Below are 18,752 nucleotides of genomic sequence, written 5' to 3'. Positions count from 1 at the left end.
TAACAATTAGAAACCCGCCTCAATGTTTACCCATCGGTCATCCGCTTTATGCCTCTTCAACGGTTTTCACGCTGAACATCTGACAGCGAGCCGAGTCGTTACACGATCTCCGCTATAACGTTATCGTATTGTCATTCAAATGAGCTCGAGCAATTTGTTTGCTCACAGCTTGATTCATGTGACGCATGCGCAGCCTGTTCAGTGCCCGAAACGGCGCTTAATACAAAACACAGTAAACACTGTTAGCTTTTCGTGAATCACTGACAAGACGTGGAAGTGAAGTCAGTGGTCAGAAAGTGGTCAAGATGCCTCGGACATTCCTTGTCCGTCGAGCTGGAGAGGAGAATAACAGTTTGTGTCAAAATACAGAAAATGAAGAGTTATTACGAGACAACGACAAAGAAAACATCGGTGACATTTGCACAGGTAAGTCGGTGTGTGTATATACATGTAAATAATACCGGCGAGGCAGCCGAGTGGAAAGATGACCTCTTGTGTTTACAGGTATATAATCTACACGCGATATCTAACATCTTTATACATGTAGGTCGCTACGGTAAATTCGGTGTTTTTTTCCCCAGTTTTTAAGACATGTTTACATTCAGCTTTCGGTCCCATTGTCCATATTTCAAATATCGGCTGATGATAAACAGATCGATATTTAGCGGCTGTGCAGCGCAGTCTCCCGCCTGATACAGAATCAATACTGTCAATGTTGATCATACAGTTATTCATAAATTCATCATTTCCACATTTTAATATTTAACAAAAAAAATGGCTTGAATTTCACTGAAAAATGTCTGTCGTAAATATAGTTTATGCTACAAGATCACTTGTCCTTACCGTGGTTGGGTCTGACATGTGGGTACCTTATACACGTGCGTGTACGGTACACAGATGACAGCTGTGTCGGTTAGCGGCATTGATTTTTTAAGGGAGCTGCAGAGTCAAAAAATCAATCAGCACTTTAGATAACCCGCCTAAATCATAAACTATAACGACTTCATGTCTTTTATAGCAATTGATCTTCAGGGCGATAGCGCGTGCTAGCAGTTAATTGAGAAGAGAGAAAAAATAAGAAAGAAATTATAGGAATATATTTTTAAACTAAATATGTAATACATTTATACTTTGATACATTTGTATGAAATATTTCATTCACATGTTAGCTCATCCTTTCCTAAATTGTTTTTGAAATAATTTATTTATATTATTCGAGACTTTTATATGTCTAATAATATGATATATAGCCCGTCCATGTTGTTGTAAAGAAAAGATGTTTTTGTTTTGTTTTGTAAAACTAATTATATATATGACATTGAAAACTATTTCATGTACAAAATCTATATTTGATTGTATTAGGGAATATTTATTATTGTGATCATGGTCACATTTAAAGATGTGCATTAACAAAGTTTATAAATTTGATATTTGATAATATTACAAAACTGTAAAACAAAACTGCATGACATTGTAAGCAGATTAACACCAAACGCTATATATTATTTAAAATATAATATGCACGAAATTAAAGTAGAAAGCGATGTATTCCAATTAATATATTATTTATGAAATTATTGCAAAATGTAGCTATTAAGTCTAGGTCTCTGGTTATGTTCAAGTTTTTTTCTTTCTTTCATTATTAGTGACATGTTTATCGTGTAAATGTTTGTATGTAAGATCCAACATGGGGGCACCTGCTCTATAACTTTAAGTGGTAATTGGTCTGTAGAAAACACTTGTACATATGTTAGGAACCAGGGGATTACGTCATCGTAATCCGCCAAAATACCAAGAATCCACAATCTACCTTTGTGGTTACAATTGCATAGAACGAGGTGTTATGCCGAGGTAAAAAACCGTTAAGGACACAATCGGCTTTCCGATTAGGTGCGAGTCACGTGACCGTCACATCCCCGTATTTCACTAGAGAACAATGGCCATACCTGGACGCAGTTCGCTAATTAATGGCGACGATCGATCGTCTACCTGGTTACCTGGGTCCCACAGGAGAGCTCACCTGTCTGGCGGTTAACACCCCTAGTTTGATCCAACAGGTACACGCGTTGAAAAGGGGCAGGTAGAGTGTTTAGGGAGTTTTAGCGTACACACGTGAAATTCTTGCACCTACCTGTAAAAATACCACTTTATTTGATTAAACAAATATCTTGTAAACAACAGATGGGATTCTCAATGCATTCTCTCACGTTTTGATACCTTTTTTTTTGTAAGTCTCGAGTTTTTGGCCTCGATACTACCCAGACATTTTTACAAACGATGTCTAGTCTACAGATATCTTTATATCAAAATGTCTAAAGTCTGATGTTCGGACAACTTGTTTTCGTCAGATTTTATAGTATGTACTAATAAATAGGAAATATTCATAAAACCGTGATGTTTTGAGGATGTCGGCATCCTCATAGCATCATTTACTTTTCCAAAAATGGTCGGTATGTCTGCTATCCTTGAGCTGTTTACTCCGTGCCAGTTGCTTGCTTGCATAACTCGAGACAAAATTTAAATATTTTCAAATGTTTTGAAACCAAATTTTAAAACAATTGCCGAAAATTAAAATAGTTCAGGTATTTTAAAACGCAATTTCGAAATTAAAAATCAAATGCTCCCAAAAAGATTGTCCATTTCACTGCCTGATACAACTATATAACATATTTATCAATATATTATGAGAGCCACTGGGCGGGAAACGGACCGATTGGATATGAATATTAAAACTCCAAAAGCGGTAAGATTCTTTCCCGTGATAATACACCGAAGAAATATCTTGAATTATTCATGGCCAGACGTTAAGAATAGATATTGTTTTACGGTGCTGTTTTATAAAATCGTCCCCTTTTGTTTCCGTTAGCCAGCTGCTGTGACCGAAAGCCGTGCTTGAACACTTTAAACAGTGCAACGATTTCTTATGAAAAATAAATGACACGCTTACTTACAGTACATTGACTCGAGTGCTAGCCCTGGATTTAACATTTTAAACCTGGCTCCTAATTTGAGTTGTAATCAAAAATTGTTTTTATGAATGGAGACGATTTAATGTTAAGAGCCGGGAGGGGAACATATGGTGTGATAAAACCCGAACGAAACGACACACAACAGGTGCGCGGGAGATCTAAGCAATACACTCCCGGTAGTTTAGTAGCAACAGGTGAAAAATCGGAGATCTGGTAAGCGAGACCCCCGGGAGGGTATAGTTGGAAAAATAGACTGCGGGGGACGTAAGGTTTACTGCCTAGTTGTGGAATCCTAGGGTTGAATGACGGGGCGTGGCGGGTTTTTACAACTGTAATAAACTAGCAATAAATATGTATATTATAGGTAATTAACTTGTAATCATCGACTACCTGTGTCCAGGTATTGTATAAACATATGACATGATTATTAGACCCTCATCAATGTCTACCTGGCAAAATAGACCGGTAATAAAATTCTCGGGAGGAGGGGAGGGGGGCAGGTGCGGAGGACGACCACATACATTCGTAACAGGGTGGGGTGATGATTGCGTCTGGAGATGGTCTTAGGGTTTTATGATTGCTTTGATATCGAGGGGGTTTTGAATTAACTTCTAACCAAAGTGTTTACCCTGCCCTGGGAGGACTGTGTGTGTGTGTGTTAGGGGTGGGGGAATCAACGCCAGACCGATGTTCTGATTTCGAAAGATCTTGCCGGAGAGCGGACTTAACATATTATAATAAATATCTACATAAGTACTTCAAAATAGAGAATATTTCGAGTGTAAATTGTGTTTATATGTATAAGTTCTTCAAAATACCGGATTTTGAGTGCTCTTTAATATGTACTGCATAAAATCCCAAATGTAGCTTGTTGTGCATATTACCGAGTTGTATAACTATGATATTTCACTTATCCTGCCAATGTTATAGTTGTATGCTGTCGCCAACTTGCTTTGTGAGATTATTTGTGGGGATACACAATTGAAAATGTATCTGATACGCAACACGTCAAAAGAAGATGGTATTTGATGCATGCACTGAAAGTGCCCCTCCCCACCCAACCAACCAACCACAATATTCAGCTAGTCCCCTTATATCTACCCTCCCTACGAAACTCGTACAGATTGATACATACTGGAACAGGTATAGGGTCTCGTAAATAAAGCCGGGACTTTGTTGAATTAAGATAAGCTTTGTCCAAACAAAACATAAACAGACCAAATTTACAGTACTAATCTTCTGTATCGTCCGAGGCTTGAATAGGTGTTTAGCGCGATTACTGTAGTCTCCCAGGATCGTATACCCCCCGATAGCTACCCTCCCGTCCGTGTTGATTCCCTGGATCACTCTCAAACGTTAGAGGAATTATTCAAGATAAAACTTGGGGATTTGTTTTGTCAATCTTGAGATAGTATGTTAACTAGATTTAACTGTATACAAAACTGTGGAATTTATCTGTCTAGGACACCAGTTCCTTCATCGTGGCAAGCATTCAGGTTTTACAAACTTTATAGAAATTCAATGATTTAGGGATTTTGATTTAAGGATTTTCCAAGGTGTCTGAGCGGATCTTCGAAGATCTTTAGCGCGACAGATTTGTGTCAAAGTTAAATTGGATTAGCGTGAACATGACACCTATTATTCTACAGGATTCGATTTAAAACACATATTCAAATCTTTGTCGTTATGTAGAACCCTAATTTCTATGACATGTCGGCAAACAGTCCGAATTACTTAACTCATGATCGGAGTCAACATCAGATGACGACTGTGTATTTGTCCTCATTACCCAACCCAATCAAAGGATTCAAACTTGGAAAGGGAAATATTTTATTTCAAGCTGCAAAAGTTACCGTCTCTGTTTTAATTTGTTGTATACTGTAATATTAGTGAAGCGTCAGAACATCAAAGTTGACGACTGAATGAATTTCAACAATTGAAAAAAAAGCTTTATAAAACTCAAATTAAGTATTTTCTTTCTGGGTGTTTTTTTTTTTTTGTTGGGGGGGGGGGGTTATTTAGCATTTCATTTCAGGTCTAATAATCGTCAGTCAGAATGAAACTCCAAGAAATATTACATTGTGTTAAACGCCTCTTATGTTGATATCCAGATTTTCAAAGCACTCGATCTAGAAAACAAGAAAAGAAATCGAATAGTTTTACAACAGAAAATAGGCTGCTTTCCCCCACCAAAAGTTTGCGTTATTTTCCCAAAAGGATAAACGAAAGAATGTGTTCCCTATTTTCTAAAGAACAATGCTATATTTTCCCAATTCAAGAAGGTGCAGGTTATTGTAAAATCTAAAAAGACAAAAAAACACCGCTGGCACTTCTATAATTGTAAAACTATATTGACTATTTTTTTCTTCTTAAAATGTCGTTTGAAGGCAAGAGAAGCTTTTTATCAGACAGACAGGAGTTTGTCATTATACAGAATTTTAAAAGTCGATAAAGAAGTCCAATTAGGTAACTATTACAAGTGCTACCCCGATGTGCACGAAAGTCGACACATGTGGTGTAAAAATAGATAATTGTTCACTAAAATCAATATTATTTTCTGACGGAGATGATGAAAGGTTGGGAAAGTAACAATATTTTGATGTTAAGAAAATAGACACACGCGTTATATCAATATACTTGAAATGTTGTATCGTTATCCTGCTTGAAATCACTTGTTGATCGGGTACCTGTCAACTGGCGGAAGCTACGGGGCCCTACATTAGCGTGGCTAACGGTAGCCTAGCGGTTTATTCTACCCTCTCCCCGCAACCCGCTATGTCGCCACGCTTCGCTGAACTTTGATTGTAAAACTTTCTATCGAGTCTAGATCAGATAGCCTTCCTACTTTAGTGGTAAGAAGAGAATCAACAAAGGCCCCAGGCTCGATAAAGGTCAGCCGAATTGACACAAAATGGTCTTTCTCCTTTATTTATTTTTTTCCGCGAATTTTCCCTTTTCAATAAGAACAATTGCGCAACATTAAATTAACATTTGGTGGACCATTTTGTGGCGTAACAAAAGCCTTGTTGCAAGGTAGTGTTACCTCGTAACACTCCAGGAGCGTGATGTGGTAAAAGAGCTAGGGGTCGCTAAATTGGTATCAAATTGGCGCGAAAATGACAACCAGGAATCAATGCTATGTACATTTGACTGGTTTTAACGGCGAAATAAAAAAAAAATGCTCTTTAAACTTTTACTATTTCTTAAATGGGACAGTTTTGATTTTGTATATACATTTCCTGATCTCTACAATATATGTGACAGCAATATCTACTCCAATGTCGGTGCTTCTGCATGCCGAGACAATAAACATTCAAATATCATTTCATTTTGATACAAACTTATGTTTTGAAAATGCATTCATGCTCAGACTTTGTGGAAGAGAAGGCGTTTTGCGTATAAAGGTATACAAATATACAGGTAATGTGAAGAACAAAATTTCAAAATGAAAAAAAGAAAGAAAAAAAAAAGAAAATAAAATTCACACAAGAATACTCGCTTGATATGTTTATGTAGTATTTCAAAAGAACAATAGGCTTCGCCGTGATGTCCCTTTTAACTCCTTTACAGTTTTTTAGAATCGTCCCTGTAACTAAATGTCGGATCAGAGTTTCCCTGTACTATCGTGCGCAAAATTAAATAACATCTGAATTGAAAAGGAATATCAACTCAGATAAAACGTGTATCGCATGAATACTCCATAATTAATGATAAATTTCATTCTCATATTTCTTACCCATATGATTTGTCATCGATGACAAACTTAGATAAATACTGATATCAAATTTCAATCTATGTATCGGCACTCCTGTCCCGGTTTCCCTCAGATGTCTTAACTCTACACTGACGACAGGCGTAATCGATTTTAAAAATCGATATATTTTGTATTGGACAAACATTTGCCCAAGTCACGCGCCATCAAATTTTGCCCTGTCCCCTTGAGCTCCTTCAGGGGTACAAAGAACAAATTTTTATTTGTATGACAAAGTAATTGCTTACATAAAAGGTATTATCGATTTTTCTAAGAAAAATTAATGTAGTAGATCGTACCTCTGACGTAGACAATTAATCCGTCAGGAGTAAAAGATACCCTGCCCTCCAGCGGATTAAAAACACATTAAGACTGAATCTCCAATATGTTTTAATAGCTTCAGGCGAACGCTTGATATCTCTTTCATAAAAACATACGGGCAATAAGTCAGTGAATTAAGAAGCGGTAAACGGGTCTTTGTCGGCCGGCTTTGAAGTTTCACTGATAATTAAGTCATCCTAAATCTTATGCCTACCAGCCATGGACGTCGGGTGGTATAATACGTTTTTGAGCAAAAGATATGACGGATTTTAGGCCGCTGGTTAAAACAACTCGTTCAGTCAATGCCTCGACGAAAGGTATTACAATGTTTTATCGCAGATAATAGGTGAAAGTTGTAGAGCCCGTATTTGATTGTGAAGAAAAGCTTAATAGGGATAATTCGGTCGATTTGTTGGCTATTAGTCTGGCAGATATCCCTGATAGAGATACACGCTACAAAATGAACAGGGGCTAAGGACGTGAGTATGAAATCATTTTCAACGCAATATTTTTCCTGTTCTTTCTCGGCTGCCAAATCATCTATTGAGAAAATAGTGTATTACCGCATAATTGACACAAGATTCGATTTATCTCGAAATCTGAATCTTTGTAGGAAAACGACAGTTAACACGTTAACTCGAATATGTTTAGCACGCGAACTTATTCGATTTCGACATCTAGCCCGAAAACGACTTTCAAAATAGAAATATTTTACGATATATATATTGTGAATTCATCGAAGTTTCTCGTATTTCCTCCCAAAGGCGGTCTCTACGAAAACATCAAAAGTAGAATTCAATCTTTTGCATGTTCAATGTACGGTATTTAATGCTTTCATTATATAATTGAAACGATAATACCCCAATTATATGACGGGCTCACAGTAGGGAGGGTTTTAATTAAAGGTGGAAAAATTGAATAAATATCCATTCTGCATAAGTAAGTCGGCCTGGCCCTATCTGTATACAGGGCACGTCGCCCAGATTGTCCTGGGTGGGTACGGGCCGTGAAGAGCCTCGGTCAGCATTTAAATTTGAAATAACAGGAAGTAGGCCATTCTAATTGTCAGTCGGGAAACGGACGCGACAGGTGTTACGTACAAAATTGAAGTTCGATTTTGAACATTTTAAACAGTTTTTTCTCCAACGGTTTTCCTTAATGGCAATTATTTTATTTTGAAACTGTTCCGATGGCTGTTAAGTTTCAATTTGATACAACACTTTGATAATAGTTATTTGGTAGTTACAAAACTGATAGTAGTATGTTTCAGTCCTATGAATATAGTGCTGTAATATTTAAATGGTAGAAAAATATTAGAAAAATAATATTTTAGAAGTCAGTATTTTGCATATATATCCCATCCAATATTGTTGTCTGAAATAATATTAAAATTAAGTACTTTAAACACTTCAATTAAAGATGAATTACAAAAGACACGCACAATAGCTGTCTGATAAAAGGACACGCGACTTTATGGAGAACGACATTGAACAATCTTGGAATAAATTAGAATCCCGAAATTGACAGCCTATCAAAATTAATTTAATCATTAATCACTCGCCAGCATATTAAAAAAAAATGCAATTTAGAATTCAGTTGTTTGAATGATAATGAACATGAAATTCAAGGAGGTGCAATCATAGAAATTTAATCAAATCAAGTACAGAAGATGTCGTTGAAAGTGAAACGTTGTGAGGTGATTGATGGCTGTTTTGTTGTCTGATGTCTCTATCTAAATGAGGTTGTAGAGATTCCGAGACCTGGAGATAAAGACAACATCTGTTAAAGGTTTATATAAATTACCGACCAACTCCGATACAATTTCCCGCCAAATATACCGCATACGGTACTTACATTCCTAGTTTATCTAATTAGCGCCCAGGTGATTTTGTTTTTGTAGAAGTGAAGATATTTAACACTTATTTACAATTATTTTAGGACCGATATCTTAAATGGCAAGGTATTTATTACTATTGAGGAGGGAAGGGACTGCGATTTAAAAAAAAAAGTGTTTTAACCTGCGCCAGCAATTCAACACGACTTGGTATTATAGCTTTAGAAAGTTAATGATGAAGTATCATACTAATTAGCGGTCCTTAATCACGCAAACAACTTCCTGTCTGAACCTGTTACGCAAGATACGAACAGCGCTGACCGATATTTACGCGAATAACTACGGTATGTTTTCCGTGGTTGATCGCCCTCGGACCGTGTCATACAACAATAACAACGACACGACCGGAAGATACAGGTAGTGTTTCCATTCCCCCTCTATAATCTTACTGTCATCCTCGTCCGTCTGGCCTTGAACCAGGTACCTGTCCACAAAAAGGACAGGTAGTAGGCTAAGACGGTATTTAAACTCTGTAGTGCACACCTGTCGTCTTGGAATCCGTCCCACACAGGTAGGGGCTCCATTGGCTCGCGCTCCTTTGTGCCCTGATTTAAACACTTTTCAAATGTAACGGAATCTGGAGAATTTCCCAACTGCCCTATGTTTGACCTAGAACGGGATATTTTATCAATGAAAATCACAAAAATTATCAATGGACGCAGGGCGAGAGCCGAGAGTGAAGTATGAATGGACACAATAGACACTACTAACTGCGTGGCACGGATCACGGATGTCAACTTCGCCGTTAATAACGGCAGTTTGAATTAAAGTGCATTATTGGTTTGAAAAATTGAAGTGCAATTTGTCACGGAAATAAACCGAAATTCAAAAATTATTTCAGATAAAATACGAGCGACATTGTCATAGCTGGTGTAATTACATGAAAGAATGCTACGTCTGGTTTGAAAGGAATTCCTGTGTGTATGGGTTATTGTGAAGGAATTTCAAGTCGCGACAACACACGGTATTTAGACATTCAAACTGACACCTTGTACCGACACCTTTTTATCAGAACCAATTTAATATTAAGTTAAGGATCCCCGTGTCACTGCCAAAAACTGTAACTACCCATTGGGAACTTTTCCTCGGCACAACCATAGCTTTGATTGTTCTATTCTTATATAGATGTAAATATTTTGAGGACATTTATGTTAAAAATAAATGAGGTAAAATAAATTAAGATATGATCGACAACAGCTTTCTGAGTTGTAAAATGTAAGAAAGCTATATTACATAATTTGAATTGTGAAAATCAGATTGTTAAATCACCGCCCTAACGAATGAACGGATGTATCCTGGCCCAAACGTGCTACACTTATATCCAAAATCGTATAAAGGGAGGTTACTGTATATATAAAAAGTAGGACAGAGTCCTTAATATTAAAATGTCGCTTCGAGGAACGAAATCGGCCTATTCGCTTTTCGGACATCAATAGAATCTAACATTTCAAAGAATATTTTAACACGGCCGGCTTCTGATTACCTGCTATTTCATCAAAGTATATACAAGATGCTGCAAAAATGTACTGAATTCTTCTTTCTATATGTTCAAGGTTTTGTCAAAGCATGCCATTTATCTTGGTATTAAACGCAAATCGCGAGCGAATGTTGACAGCACTGCAGGTAGAGAGTACAAAAATAAAAAGACCAAACCTAATCAATTGGTTTTTTTTTGCACAAGTAATATATTTGTTATGAAAACTATCGGCCATGTGCATTACTCATCGAATGTTTGCACGTGCTGGGATTCGGGATTGGCAGATGGTGTCAGTATCCTAATCAGCTCCAAGCACGTTCTCGTATTCGTTAGCCTTGAAACCCGTGAAATATGTCAAAATGTATTGGAAACACCTAGGAAGTGATAACAAAATCTGCCATAGGTCGCGGAATTAATTCATTTCTCGACGAGAAACGAAGAAAAAGAAGCTAATAAAATCCATGATGTATGACGGTAATTCACTGGCGAGAAACAATGGTTCACCCGGTACACTGGGTGTGCGCCTATCTGCCTTGCAGATAGGCACTGTGTAATACCGGTCGCGCCACAAAGCAACAGCTCCATAATTCTTTAACCATTTCTGTGATTAGACTGCTGGTAACGGAAAAGCAAGCTGGGGTATATACGCGTAACGTATATAACACCTGAAATGATTAACAAAAAATACATTGCAACAAGCGGTTTTAATTTTAGAACGTGTTAAAAAAGATGTTAGCTGCTTTCAAAGTGACAGAACAGCGTGCATCAATACATATAGATATTGTATGCGGATCGCAAGGTGTTGCACGCAGGAAGTCAATTTCTCCCACAACTAATATAGGTTTCTTTGCGAAATATTTGTTTTCACTCCTAAAGTTGTGGAGCTGCTGGTAAACATCATATTACCTACATGTATATATAGCACGTCGTGAGCGATTTCATTTCTTAATGTTTCTAGGCACATCAACATTGCGATGCCACACTGTAAGCTGATATTAATTTCTTTTGTTGCGATGACGTAATCCGATTGTCTCCGATGTCTCAAATGTTTATTCGTTTGTCTGACTAACGTTAGTTTATTCAAGTTTCGAACTTACAGGAGGAAGATTACAATGAAACCAACCGTTGCTCGTTAGCGAATCTCTATGTACGTTCTGTCGAGTGTAAGGTTACCAATCGATTAAATTTAATTCATTTTATTTTCAGATGAAAAGACAAAGATAGCCCCACAAACTACTGGAATATCGTTTGACATTGGGAGTTATATTTCCCAGAATGCACATGTGACTTCCTGTACATCAGTCAACACAACGAGCTCTGTAAGCTTACAAACGTGTGCGCCAGACAGACAGTGTCGAGTCGTAGTTAGTAATAAGGGTGAGGGCAGCTGTATCAAGAATGTCCGAGGCGTGGATGTGAACGACGAGGAATCCTCATCTTCTTCATTTTCATCGTCCCAACCAGACGACAGTTTGCTGTCCTCCATATCGGACACGTCCGATTTATGTCAAGACATTGACTTCTGCACGAGTGCTGACGAGTCCGTGCTCAAGTCGCCCGAACCGCCATCTTCTTCTGGTTTAGCAAGTCCGCAGCAGACACTCCCGCCCTTTGCCTCGCTTGCTCTCGGTGTGTGTCTCTCGAGTATGCAAGCCAACTCCAATTCTACCTCGAACATGTCTGATTCCGTTAAAACTGAAAATGACTTTGGTGTTAAACTCCTTCCGCAAATGCCTTTATATTCACCCGCAATGGCGACCAACAGATATACAGACAAATTGGCATGCACATCCATGCGTAATACTACGAGCGTTCCAGTTATTCCATTCACAAATTCAAGTCCCGCGTCTCGATCTACGCCTAGTAAAGGTTCTACTCGCCAACCTCTTGGACAAGCTCAATCGTTCTCAACCTCCAACAACATACTTTCCCCACTTGTGTCGGAACCAAATAAACAAAACTGTTCGGCGAGACAGTCGCCAAGATCTGTTATTAACTATTTACCCTCAAACAATACCAAGCAACAGTCAACAAGAAGGAATAATTCGCCGAAAAAAACACTTGGGAAGGATAATAGAATATCTCATTCCATCAACACACTAGTTTCGTCTGTGCAACATACACCTCAGCGTAACGCGTCGCCAAGGAAACCACTTGGATTGGTTCATCACAATTCAAATATAAATAGCAGACACGTGTCGTCTTTTCCTGACGCACTTCAAGTCAACGCCAATCCTTCGCCAACACTTCGTCTACCTCTTATATTACCGCTTGAAAAAGAGAATGCTGATAATACCACTGTAACCCAAAATCGAAAGAACTTTCAGCCGGTGGCAGATGGGGCACCACAAGTGAAACTGCCTGTAAAACTTCAAATGAAACAGTCTGAGCACAGATATCACGTGTTTGCCGATAGTTTGTCGGACAAGGATGAATCAAAAGGCTCCAAAATTTCACAAAGAAACGAAGTCAAACACACAAAGGACAATTCATATGAAAAGCAAGTCACTGCCAATCCGAAACCAAAAATATGGAATCCGTTACATCACGTGTTTGACGCAAAGAAATTTAGCACTCCTGTCCCGGTGCAGGATATGGTGAATTCTTCGCCGTTGACGTCACATTCGGCCGTGTTCTCGCCTCAAGTACGATGTAGAGCGACTCAGAACACTGTCACTAGGTGCGCAAGTCCTGTCGAGGTCAGGGAGATACCAGCTCCAAAGACACTGATGCACATCACTAGTTCAGGCTTTCCATCCATGATATCGCCCTCAGTGACAAGTTCCTCTCTACGTTCAAGGCCCCACACGCCTTCGCTTCTCGAAACGGCTCGATCGTGTGCTCCTCGTTCATCGCCAGTGTTGAATGGCGCATTAGCGCACCAAAGGCAACAGTACTTGGTCCAAAACTATCCGCAGGTTTCGCCTGGTCCTCAGCGAGAATCTACTGTCTCTCCAGCACTCGCAACAGTGCCGCTTCTTCACACTTCACTGCAGCATCCAGTGGTATTAGAAATGCGCCAGAGTCCGATTCCAGAAGTTTTCAGAGACAATTTTGACCTGCAAAAACAACCACATATGCCCGTGTTTAAACAAAGTTTTCCAGCGCAGCACCGAGTTAATATGGCGGAAACAAAGACAATATTTTCAACCTCTCCATTTGCATATCAAAAGATAGATTCTCAAACCCAATTCTCAACAATGCCGGTAAAAAGACCACCAACACCGTTGTTTGGAACTGGAAAACGATTCAAATCCGAACAGGGTCAAGCCACTCAAAACCTTCCATTTAACCCACTGCAACAATTAGCATCCGTTTGTGTAGACCAAGGAAAAACATGGGGAGATAACCCCAGCAATGACAGTTCTGGTCATGTTCCAATTTTCCCCGCCACCGGAAACAGCCGACATCTGGAGATGGTACCCAGTGATTCCAACTCTAGCGAAAGCAAGACCGATGAAAATGAGGAACCTGACCTTGATTTCGCTGATTCGTCGTTTTTGAAAATGTTGCAGGTGAGTAAAAATGTCTTTGAACATATCTCTTCACATCAGAACTTTATCGACCGTGACAGAATCGAATTATCTGTACGCGCCACTTTGTACGAGTTGACTAAAAATAATGGAATCCTCCTAGCATATCTTTTCTAGGAGTAATGCTTTGGTTTTGATTAAAATGAATCGCGCGGCAGTGTAATGGTAAAATATACGGGCTTCTAGCTCAGAGTAGCTCACTGATGCTCTTCACAGCGCAAAAACCAAAATTGATCTTGCGATTGGTCGCGTTTTGATGTCTGGAACCAAAAAGCTAACCGCGAACCCTCGATGTTGACATGAGAGAATCTTAGGATGCAGAGATGTGCACATCGTAAAGGGAATCAGTGTGTCAGTTCTTTAAATCAGTTCTTTATCGCCAGAAAACGTCGCTATTCTTATTCAGTTGATATTACTTCTTTATTTTTATTCTTTAAACTAGGACAGGGTATTATGGTAAAGAAGAACAAAATGAAGCTATTTTAAATATGCATATGTTTATGGTATAGAATACATTAATTCAGAGATTCTCGCATTTCTGTAATTTTGTGTATTTGTTTTATTTCCAGGGGCGCCATGGCTTACAAAACATCGAATTCGTCAATGGTGGAAACGGCATCAAAAATCCGTCGTTTGTGGCTCCTAAACCGGCCGACATCACCAACACCCATCAAGGTACACATGACTGTGCACGTGCTGAACTTTGCACTTTTCCGCTCACTGTATTATAGGAGAACGTGTGATAATTATCATCAAATATGACCATACGTCTTGGGTAATCCCACCAATTTACGTCTGTATACAGGCATTACGAAGTTATTTTCCTGTAAATCTATCGTATTTCTTCATATTCGTACAAAGGGAATTACAGGTTGTAGTCTGTTTTAAGGGCGTCAAAACATATTGAAGTTAAACTAAGCAATACATTTCAAAAAAGGTATCTGGATCGGCTAACACAGTGGATGTTTCAGGGATGAAATCCCGGTGCCATTTTTTTTTTAGCGAAAACATGATACAATACAGCTAATGATTAGTTTGTATATAACTCCGTGCATTAAGGTTAATTGGTATAATTCGACCCTGACTATCGCGAGGACATTAAACCCGGATAAAAATAAGAATAGTTGCATAAAAGGGTATATGAAGATTGACCTTCATTTTGACGGCGTATACGGTAGTATGAACGCAGCTGGCTAGGGATTCAAGTATAGTAGAAGTAGGCCGGCGCCATGTTTGAAACTTGTGTCAACCCGTTCAACCTTTTTTCACTGCGTATACAGTCAAGTGTTGACTGAGCCAAAGAAGGGAAGATGTAAATAAATAATTAATATCAACAAAAGAAGTATTATCGTTATCACGCCAATGACCCTATATAGGTATTATACAAACATTGTATCTCCCTCATTGCGGGTCAATAAAGCAAATGCTAGTTGAAGTTGAAACACTTAACAGGTTAACAATTTCTTGATCGAATGTTGATAAGTTAGACTATTCTGTGTGTTATTTTTCAATTTAAAATCCACCTTGCTCCTTTCCTGTAAACTGTAAAGTATGCCGCCATCTGCCGACCTTGTCGAGATTACAGGTTTTGAGATGCATAAGGTCAATATTATATTTGTCCCGAACAAACATGACTGTTCGTCTGATTTTACACACCTCTATTGCCATTTATCGGTGAAGATACCTTCGAGACGACTCCCGTCTTAAGTCTCGCAATCTTACTTGGATTGTTTGTTGTTTACTTAATGTCAATAAGTACTTGGTTCGCCAGCTGTTCCCTTCTCAGCACTTGTCGGTCGCCCTCTCCAGCCCAGTAACAAACAGGCGAACAGATTTGAGTACCGGAGACGCGATTCTCTCTCATTATATAATAAAAAATTCAATTGAAATGTGAAGACCTGCGTATAAATATCCCAATTCTAGAATCAAATGAATTGTTGTAGCAAAAAGTAATTCAACGTTCAAGTCTTTTCGATACGTATAGTTGGATTCCAATGGTCACGTAATAGTTCAATGGCATCAAAAAGAAACTTAAAATCCTTTCGGATTTTATTTTTCATCATTTTTTCTCATTTTTTTCATTTTTTTTTAAAACCCTATGCTATTAGCCTGTTCGTTTAGCCTGGTACATCAGTGCTGTCATTTTCTATCTTGTCGTTCTTTTCATATTTACTCGCAAATAAATAATATTACATATATATATATATATTTATGTTTCTACAGATATACCGACGGTATTGAACGGGTCCTGTTGCTGCAAGGTCTGCGGAAAGGAATTCAAGCTGCAGAGACTTCTGAACCGCCATCTTAAATGTCACAGTGACGTCAAACGGTTTTTGTGTACGTTCTGTGGGAAAGGCTTCAACGACACATTCGACCTGAAACGTCACACGAGGATACACACAGGTAAGACAGGATCATCATGGAATTCCATACCACTGCCAAAAACTAAACTTCGAATTTTTAGTGTTTTTTTTAGCTATATGGCAATAACTTTCATAATTCTTTCGGACAAGGAAAGCAATTTCTTTGCAGAACTTTTATTAAAAAAGACAGAAACTGCAACGGTGCCAGACGGGGATTCGAACCTTAGACCACCGATCACAACATTTATCATCAGTTGATATATATGAGACGAGATTGCGATAATGTAAGAGATGGTTTCTGTATGTATGTATGTACACTACCGTTGAAATCTTTAGTTTCTTGCCTAAACTGGGACCCGGATCTCTAAGTGTGTATATACAATGGTTGTATTTTGTACCTCTTTTCGTAAAGAGTTTCAATCCACGCGTAGAAAGATTTCAAATGCCATGCAAGCATAAACAATTTGTGGTAAATTAAAATGACGACACATTTGAAATGATATGACGGTATTCAATCAGTTCTGAATCTAATGATTTAATATTACGTAAAAGCTATTTGTTATTAGTTACTCGAACACAAACGGTATCGATGGAGGTAACTCTTAACACAAATGGTGTAATGTTGCATTATTCAAATTGTTCTTGAGAACGATCTTCATTTTTATCAAAATGATATTTTGATTTATGCTGTAAACCCCCTTGTATGGCGTTATCATGGCGTCTGCTTATAACTTATAACATTATATTCTTATTGTTTTCGTGAAATGATTCATAACATGCATTTTAACAATAATAGTTTTTTGGCATACAATGGTTCAAGGTTTCGAGATATCCTGTGATAAACACGCCTCGGAATGACTTTTAAGTTGCATTTGGGCATATTGTAATTATTCTCCGTGTCTCTCTACAGGGGTGAAGCCGTACAAGTGCCTTCGTTGTGACAAGTCGTTCACTCAGCGCTGTTCCCTGGAGTCCCATTGTCGGAAGGTTCACAACACGGAATATGACTACGAATACAAACAACGCCGAAACAAGATGTATGTGTGCGAGGAGTGTGGTTTCTCGACTGACGAGGCAGAGACTTATTATATTCATCTCCGACAGAATCATCCCAACTGTCCAGTTCTCGCAAAACCTCACGATAAACGACACTTCAAATTCCGGAACGAACGTTTAAACTTAGCAACACGCACGCGCAGTGACAGCGAACTAAAACCGGAAGTGAAAAGCGAAGGGAAGTTGCACGTTGACCGGTTTTTAAGTATGAGATAACCTTTGAAAGTAATCGCCTTTTGGGTTCCAACAAATCAATATTTACAGATATTATGATCGAATATTATGCCGGAGACACGATTTCAGTGATCAAAATGTTGTGAGTGTAATTTATAGTTCCGTCGACTAACTGTTACCATGTGAAATGACTCAATCACTCTCAGTGGTTCAGAAACCAGTGTGCCTGACTTTGATTACCCGCTTTACATATCGTCCAGTCACTTTGATTTAAAGCTTGCCAGAAAACAAATATATATATTATATGTCCCATTTGTTGTGAACTTCGTTATATTTTATGTACGTTACGTTTTGTTATTTGGATAATTTAGTCAATACATCCATTTTTGTTTGAAGGTTGTTTTGTATCTGCATGAAAATCTGGACTATTGGTCTCAAGTCAGAGACAGAAACTCCGATTGACTCCGTGGACTTCAGAATGATGCCTGTTAACTCATTCACCCCTGAAATTTCATCATGAACTATTCCAACCTTTGAATTGGAAGAGTTCAAATGTGTCCTCAGGGGTGAATGAGTTAAAGTTATTCACCTAATTTGTTTTTTTGAAGATATCAATTTAAGCGGTATATATGAGTTTTTTTAGCGAAACTCGTGTATGATGTAGTTGTAAAAGTGGTTTTATTTTATCTAATCACACTCAAATTCACAGAAGCTGTTGTAAAGTGTGCAATTGAATGTTTCGTTTTTTCTATGGCAAGTAAATAGCAAATCAAATCGATTTAGATCAGTATTAAATGGTGTTTTTTTGTGTAATATTTATTTTTCCGTTATAGGCCTAACCCTTTTGTAAGACTACACAAAGCCTCGTTCTGGTGTTGATATGTCTCCATTTCCTTTTATTTGGTGCTACATGGATTTAGTTTTTCTTGTTCATGAAACAGTCATTTTTCATTTGGCTTGAATAAATTTTTCAATGTAAAGTACGTCATGACTCGTTGTTGTTATTACTAATACTAGAAACGGGAGAATGGAAGATAACTCGTATCGAACACACCCCTGTGGTAAGAAATATATCTACCGACTGGTAAAAACAGGTCGGACCAGAATGGCTTTGTTCGACCACGTTCGCCCCTGTGAGGAAAGCTTTGGGTTTTGTCCCCTGGCCGAGACAGTTTCTACTCCTGCTTAACGCTCAGCAATTTAAGAGTGGG

The 18,752-nt window shown here is 38.3% G+C and overlaps 1 protein-coding gene across 1 annotated transcript; it reads left to right on the top strand.

The window, feature by feature from the left end:
* The first annotated feature begins 229 nt into the window (after positions 1 to 229).
* LOC110454866 lies at positions 230 to 18,524 on the top strand. The gene is made up of 5 exons (XM_021504617.1): positions 230 to 426; positions 11,619 to 13,927; positions 14,515 to 14,620; positions 16,169 to 16,351; positions 17,222 to 18,524. Exons 1-5 carry the CDS (start codon positions 306 to 308, stop codon positions 17,581 to 17,583), a joined length of 3,081 nt encoding a protein of 1,026 aa, XP_021360292.1. The 5' UTR covers positions 230 to 305; the 3' UTR covers positions 17,584 to 18,524.
* The last annotated feature ends 228 nt before the right edge of the window (positions 18,525 to 18,752 follow it).

This window comes from Mizuhopecten yessoensis, unplaced genomic scaffold (assembly GCF_002113885.1).
Source record: "Mizuhopecten yessoensis strain PY_sf001 unplaced genomic scaffold, ASM211388v2 scaffold8071, whole genome shotgun sequence".
Lineage (NCBI taxonomy): Eukaryota > Metazoa > Mollusca > Bivalvia > Pectinida > Pectinidae > Mizuhopecten > Mizuhopecten yessoensis.
Note: the sequence above shows the minus strand (reverse complement) of the source record. Positions and strands in the feature narration are given on the sequence as shown.